Source organism: Myotis yumanensis, unplaced genomic scaffold, assembly GCF_028538775.1.
Source record: "Myotis yumanensis isolate MYYU_CA2020_CCGP unplaced genomic scaffold, mMyoYum1.0.hap1 SCAF_8, whole genome shotgun sequence".
Taxonomy (NCBI): domain Eukaryota; kingdom Metazoa; phylum Chordata; class Mammalia; order Chiroptera; family Vespertilionidae; genus Myotis; species Myotis yumanensis.
In genome coordinates, this window is record NW_027223759.1 from 29,688,614 (window position 1) to 29,705,878 (window position 17,265).

The window sequence follows — 17,265 nt, forward strand, 5'->3', positions numbered from 1 at the left end:
GGCTGAAGGCTGCCAGTACAGCTGTGGTGGTGGGAGCCTCTCCCCCCTCCTCAGCAGTGTTAAGGTTTTCTGACTGCAGCTAGGCCTGCTTCCCACTGGCAATTGGACATCTCCTGAGGGCTCCCAGGCTGCTAGAGGGATGTCTGACTGCCAGCTTAGGCCCAATCCCCCAGGAGCTGGCCTAAGCCAGCAGGTGGTCATTCCCAGAGGGGTCCCAGACTGCGAGAGGGCACTGGCCGGGCTGAGGGACCCTCCCAAGTGCACAAATTTTTGTGCACTGGGCCTCTAGTTAAAAATAAAATTGATAAATAAAAATATTAAAAAAATATAATTTGATATCATTTTTAAAATTTAGGCTTTATGTATGTACTAGAGGCCCAGTGCACGAAATTTGTGCACAGGAGTGGGGGTCCTCCAGCACAGCCTGCACCCTCTCCAATCCATGATACCTCTCATAATCCAGAACCATTGGCTCCTAACCACTCACTGTTCTGCCTGCCTGATGCCCCTAACTGCTTCCCTGCTGGCCTGATGGCCCTAACTGCTCTCCCCTGCTGGCCTGATCCCCCTAACTGCCTATGTGCTCTCCTTTCCTCTCTGCACCCTGCAGACCCCCGGCGCAGGTGTGCTGAGAGGTCTCTGCTGCGGCCCCGCTCCCGTCCTGATTGGTCGTTATGTGATGGCATCCTGACCAATTTGCATATCCCTCTATTATTAGAATAGATACTTCTCTGATCCATTTTTCCAGCTAATAAATATTTAAACATGTTTAGAATGATACAAAGAAAGAATGAAAAAAAGAGGTAGAATGAGGGTGGAGATAATAGATAAAAGAGAGTGGAGGTAAGAGATAGAGTGAAGATGGGAGCTGAGGTAGAATGGGGGTGGGGATAGCAGGCAGAGTGAGAGTGGGGGTAAGAAAAGTGCTTCAGGTTGGGAAAAGCTGCCCACTATGCATGAACTTCACCACCTTATTGGTAGGACCTGGAGCAACCTGCAGGTCACACACATCAGGCACAGACTAGAGCAGTGATGGCGAACCTATGACACGTGTGTCAGAGGTGACACGCGAACACATTTTTTTGGTTGATTTTTCTTTGTTAAATGGCATTTAAATATATAAAGTAAATATCAAAAGTATAAGTCTTTGTTTTACGATGGTTGCAAATATCAAAAAATTTCTATATGTGACACGGCACCAGAGTTAAGTTAGGGTTTTTCAAAATGCTGACACACCGAGCTCAAAAGTTTTGCCATCACTGGACTAGAGGGACCTGAGTTAACTTAGCTTCTAGGTATTCCTAGTGGTCTCCTGTACTGGGGAGAGGGGTGAAGGAACTCTGTTTCACAAAATCATTCTGTGAAGAAGCCAATTAAAAGACCTGCCTTCTTCAATTTCAAATTTCTAAGACCACCTTGGGAAAGAAGCAGAGCTAAAATATAATACAATTACAGACATGAACACAAATCCATAAGCTATGTATGTGTAAAAGAAGAAAGAGAATGCAGTGCAAAATACAGAGGGCCAAAAAAAAAAACAAAAAACACCCAAAAACAACAGAGAAGCCCTGCTAGTGTGTGGCTCAGTTTGGTCAGCATCCTCCCATGCACCCAGACTTCTTAAGACCAGGTCTGTTCCTATCCCTCATAAACTGAAATACTAAGGTGTTTTTCAAAGTCCTATTGAGAAATAAAGGAAGATGCATGGCCAATCCTGGATTTCTACTTCTTAATTCTGAAGTTTTTAGTTTCTTTGGAACAAAGAGAGAATCAATAGATGAAAGATCCTTATAAACTAAAGCCTTCTGTACTATAAATCATGCTAAGATCTGCAACTTTTATTTATTTATTTCTAATTTCTCACTACTACCTTTTTTTTTTAGATACTGTGAATCTTGGAAACAAATCTACTTTAGAAAAAGCTGAGAGGAAAAAAAGTAAGAGTGAATAAGATTTTGTTTGCTTTTGATGTAGAAATTAGTTTTTAAATACCAGAGTTTCATCATTATTATTATTTATAATATTGTGGTAGGTAGAATGATGGTGTCTCAAGGATGTCCGTGCCCTAATCCCTGAAACATGTAATCTGTTATCTTACATGGCAAGTGAACTTTGCAGATTTAATTCTACTAGGGACCTTAAAATGAGGGAGATTATCTTGGATACTCTGGGTGGACCCAATATACTTCCCTAATCCTTAAAATTCGGATAACTTTTCTTGGCTATGGAGAGAGGGATAAGTGACTATGGAAGAATGGTCAGAGAGATGCAATATTGCTGGCTCTGAAGATGGAAGAAGGGAATAGGATATGTGGGTGACCTTAAGAAGCAGAAACATCAAGGAAAAGTTGTCCCCTACAGCCTCCAGAAAGGAATGAAAGTCAGTTACAAACTTGATTTTAGCCCAGTGAGGCCATTCATAATTCTGACATTAATTGTAAGATGATGAATTGTGTTGCTTTAAGCCCACTATTTATAGTAAATTGTTATGGCAGCAATATGAAAATAATACAGACTTTGGTTCTTAAAAGTGGGTTATGGCTCTAAAACATTCCTAAAAATGTGGCAATGGCTTTGGGCAGTGGGTAGAGGCTGGAAGAATTTTAAGTAGAATGATTGGAAAAAAAAAAAGCCTAGATTGCCTTGAGCAGTTTGTAGAAATGTGGATGCTGAAGACCTAGGGAGGACTCAGAAGGAGGAAAGACATGGAAGAGAACATCTATGTTGTCTCAGAGAATTCATAAATCATCCTGGACAGCACAAGTATGTACAAACATGAAGGTTAAAGGTGTGACTGGTGAGGGCTCAGAAGGGAATAAAGAATATGTATTTGGAAACGTGAGGAAGAGGATTCTTATTATATAGTCACAGAAAGTGGAGCGGAATCCTGTCCTGCAGATATATGGAAAGCAAAACTTTCTGGATATACACTAAGGAGGTTTCTAGGTGATGAAGATGCAGCTGGTTTTGTTTTGCTGCTTAAAGTAAAATGTGAGAAGAACAAAATAAGCTGAGGGGAGGAGAACTGCTCAACAAAAAGAAATCAAGACTTGATGATTTGGATTGTCTTAGCTTACTCTGGCTACAAAAGATGCTAAAATTGAGATTCTCTGTCAGGTTAAGTGTGCTCTGTAGAATAACCAAGAGTGTGGCTGAGCAAATTTTTGCTAGAGCCTCGGAAGCAGCGAAAGATCAGAATATTTAGTCACAGAAAGGTTCTTTGATGAGACTAAGCATGAAACTCATAGATCTCCTCAGCCATCTCAGCTGAAGTAAAATATAGATATGTGATTATATAGGCAACATCTGTGGAGGAGCCTCTTGTCTAATGCAGCAAATCCCCATGACATACATGGGAGACCTATAAGGTTCTTGAGAATTTTATACCAAGAGAAACAGAGATGTCCATGTCTAGTCCCTGGAGCCTCTAATCTGTCTCTTTAGATGGTGAAAGAGAGTTTGAAAATGGGGTTAAGGTAATGAAATGGGGCGATTATCCTGGATAATCTGGGTGGCCCCAGTCAAATCATGTAGATGCTTAAAATCAGAAAAACTCTCCTGCTGTGCAGAGAGGGCTTTGTGTCTATGGAATAATGATCAGAGATGTAAACTGGCTGTGTTTGAAGATGGAAGCAGAAGGCAATGAGTCAAGAAATGTGGGCAGCACTTAGAGCTGGAAAAGGTTAAAAAAAAAAAAGGATTCTTTCTTACTATAGCCTCCAGAAAAGAACAAAGCCCTGTGGGCACTTTAACGTGAAGCCAGTGAAACTTAGTTCGGACCTTTAGAACTGCAAGATAAAAACCTGTGTTACTTTAAGTTGCAAAGTTTTGAGGAATTTATTACAGACACAACAGAGAACTACCACCTTTCATAAGATTAAAAAAAAAGAGAGAGAATATTTTACTTTTATATGGTTACTTTACATCTTTCAAATAGGCAATTTATATTTTTTAAATGCTCACATTTTTGTTGCTTTTTAAATTTTAAAATCTATGAACTTTATAGACTTTGTTGGGTATCTTTTCAGATTTTGCCTGCCCATGTATTAACATATTTAGAATTACATTACTTATCTGAGTTAATCTATTCCTAGTGTTACATTGCCCTTATTTTAATCAGTATATCAAGCACACATTTTGCCAATTTAAGAGTAGATACTTTTATTTTATTCCTGTTTTAATTTGCATTACTATAATTTTTTAGTGTAGTTGAGCATTTCTCACTGGTTATTGGTCATCTGTTACTCTTCTACAAATGCTTGGTATCTGTCTTATCTGTGTTGCTGTTATGTTGGTCATACTGTCCAAGAATAGGTATGTTAATATATTACATGTTGAATTTTGAAAATGTATATTGTTAATATTTTGTCTCATTTAATGTTAACTTTTAGGTTTTTAATTGTATGTTTTTTCCTAGAGAAGTTTGAAAATTTTAGATAGCTAAATCTGTCAGGGTTTTCCTTTATGGCTTTACATAAAATTTATACAAAGGTTTTAAAGATTTTATATTTGGTTCTAGAATATTTGAAAGTAGGTAAAAGTGGTTAATACATTTAACAACCTTTTTCTTCATAAGTTGGAATGCCCTTTATATGTCTTTTCTTTCCTGTATTCATGGATCTGTGTCTGCACTCTACACTGAAGAGCTACACTAGGGCGGTTTCCTTCTGGAAGGAAGACTCAGGGCATTTGTGAATCCCAGATATAATTATGCCTCTCTATCTCCCATACTTCCTAGGTGTTTCCTCCTCAGGTGCCTGCATCTTTGCTCTTCCTTCACTGCTAAAAACCATTCCACTGGCTGCAACTTCATCTTTCTCTCTAATAATCATTTGTGACTCAGACTTTTCATGCAGAAGGGTCAGATACAAGCAGGGCAAAGGCATTTCCAAAGAATATAAACAAATCCTCTACCCGTGGTCGGCAAACTGTGGCTTGCGAGCCACATGCGGCTCTTTGGCCCCTTGAGTGTGGCTCTTCCTAAGCCTTAGGAGTACCCTAATTAAGTTAATAACAATGTACCTACCTATATATTTTAAGTTAAAAAAATTTGGCTCTCAAAAGAAATTTCAATCGTTGTACTGTTGATATTTGGCTCTGTTGACTAATGAGTTTACCAACCACTGCTAGGCACTCCGAAGCATGGGAAAGAATGAAGCATCCTTACCAACAGAACAGAACTCAGATTTTCAGAATTGACCTAATACAATGCCATTAATCCCCAATCACTTTTGTCCTAATCACAATGCAGGAAAGAGCTGACCCCTTTCTTCCTTCCTTGGGGACAACAGCCTTCAATGACCAAAGAGCCATATTAGAGAAGTGTGGACAAGAGGAGATGAGGTCATAGAGTTTGATGATCAGAGCATTGGATGTAGCTTTTGATAAAGGGCACACCATTGTCAGACAGCAGTAGTCCAGCTAGCCATGCAATTTGAAGATTGTTCTAGAGTTTCCTGAGCTCCTCTTTCAGCTTTGGAGAAAGCTGATGAGGAGAAAAAATGAGGTAAAGCAAGAGAACACAAATATCAAGTAGACACCCTCTCCATTAGGTTACCCATCATTATCCTCTCTGCCACTGAGTCAGAGCTCAAACAGGAGCTGCATGCACAGTGTTTGACTTTGTCTCCACTACCTAACTGCAGTGGAAGAGCATAGCTGGAGAGCTTCTTGCAGAACATGACAGCAGCTGTATGTTTCATTGTCATGTAAGAATCAAGGGGGCTGACTGGATTGGAAGTTAAAACAGTTATATTGAAGCCAGTCTCTGCTAAAGCATTCTAATTGTATGAGGTTTCAGAGGTGAGATCAAGATGTACATCTTTCATTATGCAACAAAAATACCACTGAAAGAAAAACTGAGAAACTCTGGAGATTTGTGAAATAAAATTTCCTAAGAACCTCTGTCTTTATAGAAACAACCTCAACATGGGAGGACGTTTTACGTGTGCAATTTTAAAATGAGACACAATAAAGAAACTTCTCTTTCAGAGATAAGAAAGCCCACAGATGGGACTGTGGATTTTGATGCTGAAATACTTCCAGTGATCTGTGGAGAAATGGTGGGCATGTTAATTAAGAGAAAATTTGAACGAGGTAGGTTTCAAGGTTTACTTTAATCTGCAACCACTATGTGAGGGAATCACAAAAAGTAATGGAATACCCTGATCATTCAAGAAATTTGGGTCCCAGTTTTGTCTTGAGAAGAGGTAGGGTCCACAAGATGATATTTTTACACTTTAAGAAATGGTTCATAAGTTCTCACTTCCACATGGAAGTGTCCATGAGAATGCCCAAGGAACCAAAGACAAGTGCAGAAATGTCAGTCTGTGGATGGAAAATATTGCACATTTTACTTTGAATCAGCCTCCACCTTCATATCCTATACCCCTTCTGGAAACCATCATCAGGATATATGTTTAATGTAGTGAAAAGTTCACAAAATTTAGAACCAGAAAAATGTGAATCCCAGCTTCAGCTCTGCCAAGAGTGACTGAATAAAGAATGGGACCTCTCTGAGCCTGATACTTCTCATCTAAGAAATGGATAATAATTAAAAACCTGCCTCATGGTGTGACTTTGAGAGTTAATTTACATATTGACTATAAAATGTGTTGTGATTTTTAACATAAAGCTTTCCAATAATTGTCTATTATGATAAACTTCATATCAGATTAATATTCTTTTGTGAACAATTAATATAAATAAATGTTTGCATCATAACTATTTTTAAATAGCTTTACTGAGCTATAACTCACATATCATATAATTCACCTCTTAGAGTGTAGAATTCACTGTTGAGTTTTTTGTTTGCTTGGCTTATTCACAAGATTATAAAACCATCATCACAATCTAATTTTAGAACCTTTTTGTCCCCTACTAAAGGAAACACCATGTCTCTCAGTAGTCAATACCCATTCCGCCTCACCCCACTACCCAGCCCTAAGCAACCATTAATCTATTTTATGATCTATAAACTGGCCTAGTCTAAGCATTTCACATCAATAGACTCATGTGACATGTGCTTTTCTTTGACTGGTTCTTTCACACAGCATGATGTATTCAAGGTTCATACATATAGTACCACATTTAGTATATTTCATTTTTTTATTGTCAAATACTATAATAGTCCATGGTATGGATATACAATATTGCATTTATCTAAAGTTTGGGTTTTCTCTCTCTTTAGCTATCATGAATAATGCTGTTTTGTGTAAAGTTTTTGGTGAACATATATTTTTAATTATTTTTGCTATATACTCTGGAGTGGAATTGCAGGATACATGGCAATTCCATGTTGCATTTGTTAAGGGGAAAAAACAAACTATTTTTCACAGTAATGCACCAGTTTATATGCTCATCAGTGAAATCTGAGGGCTCCAATTTCTCTGCATTCTCATCAATACTTGTTATTATCGGTCTTTTTCATTACCGCCATCCGAGTGAGTGTGATGTAATATCTCAATGAGGTTTTGATTTCCTTTGCTCTAATGAATAATGTTGTTAAGTGTAACACTATCTTTTATACACAAGTTAAATTTTCTACTGAAAATATTTCATATTATTTTAAAGTCAGCTACCCATGATTTCAGGGATAGAAAAGTATCTGCTCAATAAAGCCAATGAACTGGAAGAAAATTGCTGTAATACAGGACACAGATGTTTCTTTGAAGCCATTGTGAGAAACAGGGCCAGGACTTGAGATTTCAATCCAAATCAAGAAATCCCCTGGGATGGGACTCACAAGGCTGGGTTTGGGTATTCTCAAGTATGAAATGTGAGGCCAGACTTTTCTGCTAGTGATCTTGTACCCAAATTGGGTGGCTTCAGATGCAATGTAGTGGGAAGTCAGTGTCTGAGCTCTGAGGACAATGAGGTTTCAGATTCAACTTACCCCGGTCTTACAGGATCCACGGTGAAGTGTATAAGAAGCCAGGATGGAAATTGGTTCACCCTACAAGAATTTGAACTTAAAGGAGGCGTCAAAAATGCTAACTGGAAAACGAGTGTGCGCTGCAATGGAAGAACCCTAAAATGGCTGATGGAGGTATTACAGTGACAGGAGCTTGGAAGTGATTTTCCTGGTTATACTCTAAGATAGGTCACTTTTTGTCCACCAAATATAGGTTGACTGACAACTACCACCCCAATCCCTGACATTATGCTTGTCCCACACTCATAACTTAATACAAGGCAGTGCATTGATTTGTCAAAGAGGCTCTGTTGCGGTAGATAGAGGGAAAGGTCATTCTGACTCAGGTGTTTGCAGACAACTTTAGGCACTGAAAGAAAGGAGACAGTCTATGGCCAAACAAGTGTGCAGAAGGCACTCCAGAGAAAGAATGGTGCAAAAACCAGAACCACAACTAATGTGGCCCCGTGGATTGAAGTAGATAGTGTGTTACACAGCATAATCCATCAATTGGGGTTGTTTGTGGAAGGATTTATTGCCAGGCTATGGAGTTTAAACTCATACCATAGACAATGCAGAACCATGAAGGTGTCCTGAGATGGGAAGTGACATATTTAAAACAGTATCTCAGACAGCATGGGGCCTGGAAATGACTTCACTGTCTTTCAGCCCAAGAAACCTGTAGTCAAACTACAATCCTCAGCTCCAATGTCACCCTCTCTGAATATTCCCTGACTGACCTGCCTTGTAATCCCTTCCCTGCGTCCCTGGACCCCAATATTAAGGCCCTTCTCACAGTTTTATACTTGTCCTTCCATGCAATCCCTTATTCTCCTAGATCCTTCTAGTTTTATACATCTTTGTGGAACCAGCATTGTTCAGAGTGTCTATACCCTGTAGGTATGGGATACATGTGTAATGACTGAATAGCCTGGTGTGAGGACATAAGTTTGAGTGGCACTCGTGGAAATAGAAAGGAGGTGAGAGGTGTCAAAGAGATTGTGAATGAAAGGCTCTTAAAACTTAGGGAAAAAGCACAAGAGCAAGGAAAAAGGTTCTGACGATGACTTTCTGGGTACCATTGATTGTGTATGCCTAGAATCTCCTTCCTCCAGTAGTTAATCTTCTTCTAGAAAGAAGAAGAACAGGTGAGTAGAGGGAGATGGTGTCTCATTCAGATGCCTTGGTTTGAGCTGACAGTGGGACATCAAGTGGAATATTTGGGAGGAGGTTGCAATGCCAGACTCACAAAACATAAACACAGGCTAACCATACTCTTGGATCTTTTTATCTTTCAGGAAAATCTTCTACCTCAACCTCCAAGAATATATGGCAAGATAAAAACGGTGATTATTACTTAATACAAGTGCTTATTACATAACTACTTTTATATGTACAGCATCTTTTTATGGTTTCTCAGTTTTGTATTTAACATTGTTTCCTCTTCTCCTCTCCTCTGTCTTTATTTTATTTAATTAAGTTATTCATCTTGCAAGTGCCTTCAGATTTGTTACATTGAACATTAGGTTGTATGCAAGGTCACCTTTGAATGGTAAACCATTTGAGATGAGAATAATAAGAAGCCATCTCATAGCTGAGTTTTAGCTATAGTTGCAGATGTTGTCAGGGAGTCCAAGTTGTAAAAGCAAACATAATTATGGAATACATAAAGACATTTCTTAATGAGGTCACAGACTCATCTTTAAATCAGCACAGATTTTTTTCGTAAAGGTTATTGTATTCTAACTTTAATGAAATTGATGGAGCAAAAATTTGCTCACCATCATCCAGAAGAACCTGATCTAGTACAGAGTCTATATTGGGACATAAACAAAACCATGTACTATTCCATAAGATGGGCAACTCGAAGCACATTTCTCTTCTAATTTTTTACATCATCTTCCATCCTTCTATAAAATATACACACAGACATATGGAATACTTTCTCAAGCAGAAATTACTGGAAATTTTCATGAGGATGGTGTTGTTGGAGAAGGAGCTTTTGGGAGACTGAGGGTCTGACCTGGAAATTGTTTACTTTAATGCCACCCCTTTGGTTCTACTCGGGGGCTGTGCAGGCCACCTGTCTCTCCATGAAAGTGATTTCTCCCTCTATGGAAGAAGGCTATCAAGGCAACAAACAAAATACATAATGGGCAGATTCAAGACAAAGTGATGAATTCTCCAATACTGAGTGTGAATGAGAGCTTGAAAAGGAGGGGAAGGTGAAAATTTCAGAACAGGTTGCACATAGCTGGCTACTGAGACTTTATCTTCCAGAAATGTGAAGTCTAGGCCTTTACATTAACTGAAATTCTGGTTCTTTTGAACTACCAGTCCTTGGGACATTTTACCCACTGGGTTTATTGAAGATAAATTGTTGTTTGACATATTCAGTGACTACTTTAAACAGCAGTATCTCCACCATTCTCCATGTACTATCTAAAGTTACTCAATATGGAGTATCTAAAAGAGCTAGTACTCAACTTCCAATGCACAGGTTCTATCTTTATCCATGGGTGCAATACTTTGCAGCAACAAGGTTCAATTGCCCCTATATTTTGTGTCTCCTTGATCAAGAACAGAAATGACCCAAAGTGACAGATCTCAGGACCCATTACTACCTCTGTAGGTCCTCTTTGCCTCCAAGAACTTGTCTTGTTGATAAAGCCTCCTGGTTTCTGGAAATTTAAATGTCACTCATGACACCACTCAACAGCTTCCTGTCTCCTGATGAGGGCCACCTGTACTTTCTGGTGACAGCTTCTGTGTTGTCAAATAACTTGATATACACTGCCAAACAATCATTTATCATATGTTAATATTTACTAAAGAGATAGCATGTAATCTCTTTTCCTAAGTGAAACAATACTCATTTATTTACTCATTCAACATATAAATATTGAGTGCATAAAAATGCCCAATTTCCATTGAAGAACATTAAAATAATATCCCTGACCTTAGTATTGTTTCAACTTCATTGTCTACCATGGAAGATTAACTACTGGAGGAAGGGGATTCTAGGCTTACACTAAAGCAATGAAAGTGTAGTACCTGGTAGTCAGCTTCCTGTGAAAAGTCAGTGAGGTGCCATCTTGGGATTTGGATCACAGGGAGATAAGGATAGTCTTCTGGAAGAGGAATTGTAATATCATGTGTGTTGAATTATTTTAACTTTTGGGTGGTGTCCCAGAAGAGCTATAGGAGGTGGTAGAGTTATCTATGTGGTACTGTATGGTTCCCAGAACCCTGAATGATAGATGGTCATGTCATACTACCCATGGTGAAGAGTCTGTAGGTAGAAAACAACTGTTTCAGCATGAGTGGCCTCACTCTTATTAATAGTCTTTCGTATGATAGATATTACAGGCCAATTCATCAAAATGTCTTCAGATGATTTTGATACACAAGTTACTCATTCTATAACTTAGGGAGAATACCAATGCCTGTGCCTCAAATCAGAAAAATTGATTCAGAATCTCTGATGTTGGGACCAGGAATTTAGTATTTTATATACTCTCCTTGACAATTCAAATGTGCAGCTGGGCTAAGAAACAAAGAGCCTCAGAGAAAAGGGTTCTAAAATAGATTAAAAATTATGGATGCAAGATTCTTATGCACTGCTTATATTTGTTATTTCTTTGTTCTGAAGAGAGGGTCAGCACTTTCTGAAGAATGATGATGGTAATCTGTGAATCCCTATAGAGAGGAGAAGGAAAATGGCCCCAGGTCTCCATGCTAGAGCAGTCTCATATTGCACTGGGGATGTGATTCAGGATTCCCTGGAACACTGAATGGGAGCTGTTGGCAAGATGCTCCTTGAGCCTTGAACTTTCTCATATATGGTCATTTAATACAAATATATATATTATTGATTTCAGAGAGGAAGGGAAAAGGAGAGAGAGAGAAACATCAATGGTGAGAGAGAATCATTGATAGACTGCCTCCTGCACTCACCAGACTGGGGATTGAGCCCGCAACCTGGGCATGTGCCTTGTCCAGGAATCGAACTGTGACTACCTGGTTCATAGGTCGACACAACCACAGAGCCACACCGGCCAGGCTCACATATGGCCACTTTTAAAAGCAAAAGAAATGACCAGAATTTTGTTTCCCCAAGATAAAAATTTCCATCCAAAAGTCCAGAACAAGACTCAAAATAACTTTTAGCAACTTTTCATCTTTTATTACTTTCTGCACAAAGAGAAATAACATAGCTGTGTTCCAAATTACTGTGTCCATTTGCTAAAAGGACATTTCTGATATTTGTGTGTTATTAACCGAGATATGATACAGACTGAGAAAGAGACCACTTTTTGTTATGTATTAGGGTTGGAAGCATTTTTTAGGGTCTCAGCAGACCTGTGCTCAGTGAACCTTAGAGGGATGACAGAACTAACAAAGTAAGCTTAGCAACTACTGTGAGGAGGATTGGGTATAGATAGAATTTTGGATACTAGTGAGAGTATAGAGCAAGAAAGGATTCTCAGGTTTGTGGTGGAAGGTGTATGTTTTATAAAATGAAAGTGCTAGGAAAGAACATGTAGTGGGTGTGAGGACAGAATACATTAAGTTTTCCCTGGATGAGTTTGGGTTGTGCTTTCATGGCTCAGGAGGAGGTGATGGGTGAGCATAGGGATGTGCACAAATGCAGAAGACAGGCTAAACATTTGGGAGCTGGAGACATAGCGATGTAACTGCAGTTTTGAGAGTGATTCAATGGTTACCTGAGAGATTCTGTCTAAATGTTGGAGGAAGAGAAGGACGAGAAATGAAAGATATACAGCAGTGAGACTGATAGAGTGATGGCATGCGCCACACATGTTTAGAGAAAGGAGAAATGGTCATGGCAGAGAAAGCTGGACGCTGTCATCCCTGCCTCCTCCTGCTCCTCAATGGACCGCTTTTGCTCCACCCAGCACTCATCAATGGGTGGCCAGTCCCCAAGCCAGTCTCATTTGTGTCACTTCAGATGGTCACAAGAGGGTAGGAATTTCTCCAATAGGCCATGGGATAGACAGGATGTTTCTATCTGGTACAGAACAGCCTTCAAGATGTTTGCAAGCTGTCTGGAATCTCTCAGAAGGCAGACCCAGGAAAGCAACCAGGAGCAAACATAGTTATTGATTCATAGGTAAATGTTGCTTTTCATTTTTGAAAAAAAGAGAGGGAAAAGTGGTTTTCTGTTTTAATCACGAGGGATGCATATCCACCCAACAGTTTGGGGGATGGCAAATAACAGCATCTGTTACCTGACAGATGGATTGACAGGTGTTTATTAGTCACATATACACTCCCAGGTTGAGAAAAGAGGGCAGTGCCAGCCATGCAAGCCTCACCAAGGTTGCCCTCAGGAACGGAGGGAGCAACCAGGGGCTGTGGAGGGTGAGGTGTGCCCTGGTTTCCTTGGGAGATTGTAGCTGGCTTGTTTGAACAATTCTGTGGGTGGCAGGGCACTGAAACCTGTTATTCTAGGATGAGCAGGGTTATAAAAGCTCCCCTGGAAAAGGTCCCACAGCTAAACAATGCTCCTTGCCAGGGGACCATGTGTACTCTGCCCATCCTGGACTATCAGGTTTCACTGCCCTGTCAGCCACAGAAGCTCTGGTTTTACAGCAAAACCTTTCCTAATCACAAAGGCCACTCCTCCTGAACTTTACCACAGACCAAGAGTTTTTTTTTTTCTGAAACCTCCATTCCATGCAGTTGGCTCACAGCTCAGGGAGAAGCACATAACTGTCCATGAAGGTTTGGACAAAGATAATGAGATTCAAATTCCCACAGTGCTGGTCTTCAGGGTCTCACTGGGGTTACAGACATTGTTTTATCTTCTAGCTGGAAAACGCAGAGAAATGCATGATCTGCTGGGAAGAAGGAAAGTTCATCTACTGCTGTGTTTGTCTGAAGGGATTTCATGGGGACTGTCACCTCCCAACTGTGGAACCTCAGAGGTTTGTGAGATGCAGCCCCCTTTCCTTTCAGAGACCTTCCTCCTGCCATGCACACTCCCCCTGCAGAGTTTCTCCTTGTGTTCTGATGGGGAAAGAGCAGGGCCAGGGCTACATAGTTCAACAATATGATGTGGGGAGCTGTTAAAAATGCTATCAGTAGGAAGATACTGTTCTCTTCTCACCTCTAGGAGGCTGAAGTCTGTAGCTGGATGCTTCGCCTACATACCACTACTGTCCTTTCCAGAACTATCCACCACAGACTCCTGTTCACAAGAGTGCAAATGCCAGTTGTTTGTGTTCTGTGTGTATTCAGAACAGACAGTAAATAAGGACAGTTTCCCTTATTTTGGCATGTTCTCAACAGGTTAGTGGAGGCACAAGGCCTCCAGGGGTTAAGGCCCACACTCTGACATTCAGACATGAAGGCAGGACTCTTTGTGCTCTCAGAAGCTCAAACGAGGAAAGGGGAGCCCAACACTCACCTTGACACCATCTTCCACCCAATAAACCTCTTCTGCTACTCTAGGGACCAGGGTTACCACATGAGAGTCCTGGAAAATCTGGGAGTTGTCCCCTCATTCCCTGGCTGTGCCCATCAGCCATTCCTGAAAGGAGAACATTGGCAGCTGTGGAACTAAGGTGTTTCTAAGCTTGCCTTGCTCACTTACTTCTGATATCTCAGGATCCCTTGGAGATGTACCTTCTGCACAATAGAATTGTCTTCACGAAGTCAGCAGCAGTGCAACAGTGAATCTGAAGTCCTGGCGAGACAGATGGGGTCAGAAGAGAAGTCGGTGAGTTGTATTTGACCCAAGACATCTCCCTTCTGCTCACATGAGAAGTCAAACAGTCATGGGTGAAGGGAAGGGTGTCAAAGGGTGTCTGCTCTTCTGACCATTCCTCAAACACACTGAAAACGCACCAGAACCTGCTCACAGAAAACAAAACAAAAAAAACAACAACTCAGCTATTACATGTTAGTGTCCAAGAGCAATCCCTGTTTGGGGAAACTTCTAGACGATTACAGTGTTCATGCTTCTGTCTAGACATGCATATGGGCTCACTCTTGCCAAGCTGCTTTTCATTCACAGTCTCTTTCTTTGCAGAAATGTGAATTCCTACTCCTAAAGGCCTATTGCCATTTCGAGACCAACGTTTTTCCGAATATTCCACATGAAAATTATGTGAGTAACAACGACAAACCATGTATAGGCCCCATAATGTTACCCCACCTTGACACAGACACTGTGGAATCTGTGATCTGAAGCCCATGGGAGGGGGAGCATGAGCTGCTTTTACCTTTACCTTGTATTTCCTCTAGATTTTATGGGAATCCACAGAATGTAGACATTGAACTTTGTCAGTAATGCTCCTATTGATATATTTTTCATCAGTTTCAAAAGGCTTCTCAATGCCTAGAGACACTTAGGAGATTGGATGAAATCAAGAATAGTCTAAATAAAGGATGTTATGCCCAAGTGGAGGGGTTTGTGCTTGATATGAACAACATCTATCAAGATCCTAAGGTAAGAGGCTCTACCTACATCCATTTCATTTTCTACTCATTGAGTCACTCTGCCTGCATTTCCTGGTACTGGGAGATTTTAGAGTTTCCCTCATCCTATGACAAGCCTATACAAGCAAGGATTCAGGAAGTGACTGGGTTTTTAAATTGAGGATTTAAGCTCACCAGAGAGAACAACAGTGAATAAGGAGTTGTCCCTGCAACCAGACTCCAGGCCCCTGAGAGCTCATTCCTCTCCTCAAAGGTGACCATTGAGAACAGTGGTGTCCTCCCTGTTTCAAACCTAAGGAGTTAATTGCTTCCTAAAGTCATGCTATCCTTCTGACCTCTTCCCAAATATACTCAAACAGAACTCTCAGAGATCCCAAGCTGCAGATTCCTTTGCATGTAAATGAACCATATACAGTAACATATCACCAGAGGGGAATAGAATTGACAATATAAAAGGAATATCATTGATTGTACATCTGTAATATTTGATTATTACTAAGGCCTTAGATGACTTTTCTAACTTTCACTAAAAGAAACAAACCAAAGCCAATGACTAAGAATCATCAGCGTAGTAATGATTTCCCATGTCTGTCTAAACAACAAGGCTTAATCATGCTCTTAGGAAACAAACTCTTAGATGCTTGAGTTTCTAAACTTAACCTGGTTAATGTAACTTAGGTGTTTAAGACAAGAGCCCTGATCATTTTCAGTTGTAAGTTGTCTAATGACATGACATTGAGCATCATTATGTTTGTCTGTTTTTTTTCTCCAGCAAAATGACTCAGACCTACTAAAGGAGGAATTTAAGAAGAATTTCAAACAAGTCTTTGCTATTCAGAAAGCAAATCAGAACAGTTCACTGGTGTAGTGGATGCTGTTGATACCCTGGAAAATCCCACTTTCAGGCAGATTTCTCATCCCCCCCGCTGTTATGAGTGTTGGCTGCTGATGCCACCGCTCCCCAATGTATTGCTTTGTGCCAAATGGAGGCAGAGTCACTTGAAGGCTACATCTCTTTGTGCTGGGGGTTCGTTCCCAGCACCAAGTCTGAACTAACCATGTGAAGTGATTCATGTTCCTGCACTCCCCAGAGACTACCTAGAGCTAGTCTCCAGCTATGCCCATTTAAAATAGTCCTTGTTTAACATTTCCCACCATGGTATCCTGCTTCCCTTATCCCTTTTCCTCATGAGAGAATTCTCACAATAAACCATTTAATGATTTTATCTCAGGCTTTGCTTTTAGGAAACCCAACATCACCTAATCATCTTAGCAAGCCAACCCTAAGCATGGAGTTCTGAGTTGGATCACTGTCTAGCCATATGGTAACAGGTAGAATATTGATAGGTCCTGGGGTACTAAAACAGTGCAGTTGCATAAACATTCACCTGTAGGGGAAGAGGTACTGATGCAATTGTCTAGCATTTAAAAAGAAAAAAATAGTAACTATAAGAACTGTATGATTATGTGGCTATTTCTTTTTTAAAAACTATTTTAAATTTGCTTTTATTGATTCCAGAGAGAGGAGGGGAGAGGGAAAGGGACAGAAAAGTCAATTATGAGAAAGAATAATTGATCTTCTGCCTTCTGCACACCCTCTATTGGGGATCAAGCACTCAACCTTGGCATGTGCTGTGACCAGGAATCAAACCCTGACCTTCTGGTTCATGGGTTGATGCTCAACCACTGAACAACACCATCATGGCTAGATGGCTATTTCTAAGTTCCATTAAAGTATTTTAAAAAGTGCATGACAGGTTTATATATATTAATTACCACCTGCAACTGTAAGGTAAACAGTGGAAGGCTTGGTGCAGGCCCTAATTTTAAGAATGACAGAACTTCTGCCCACCCAGAATGTCTCAGTTGGTTAAGCACTGTCCTAT

At 40.2% G+C, this 17,265-nt stretch overlaps 1 protein-coding gene across 2 annotated transcripts in view; it reads left to right on the forward strand.

Moving 5' to 3' along the window:
- Positions 1-16,605, forward strand: part of LOC139015088 (nuclear body protein SP140-like protein) — a 38,005-nt gene extending 21,400 nt beyond the window's left edge. For both annotated transcript variants that reach the window (XM_070422359.1, XM_070422358.1), the window contains 9 exons: positions 1,884-1,937; positions 5,992-6,096; positions 7,908-8,047; positions 9,211-9,258; positions 13,748-13,863; positions 14,546-14,657; positions 14,970-15,047; positions 15,258-15,389; positions 16,152-16,605. In XM_070422359.1, coding sequence (XP_070278460.1) covers positions 1,884-1,937; positions 5,992-6,096; positions 7,908-8,047; positions 9,211-9,258; positions 13,748-13,863; positions 14,546-14,657; positions 14,970-15,047; positions 15,258-15,389; positions 16,152-16,247 — 881 coding nt within the window. In that variant the 3' untranslated portion in view covers positions 16,248-16,605. The remainder of the gene's footprint in view (positions 1-1,883; positions 1,938-5,991; positions 6,097-7,907; positions 8,048-9,210; positions 9,259-13,747; positions 13,864-14,545; positions 14,658-14,969; positions 15,048-15,257; positions 15,390-16,151) is intronic.
- The last annotated feature ends 660 nt before the right edge of the window (positions 16,606-17,265 follow it).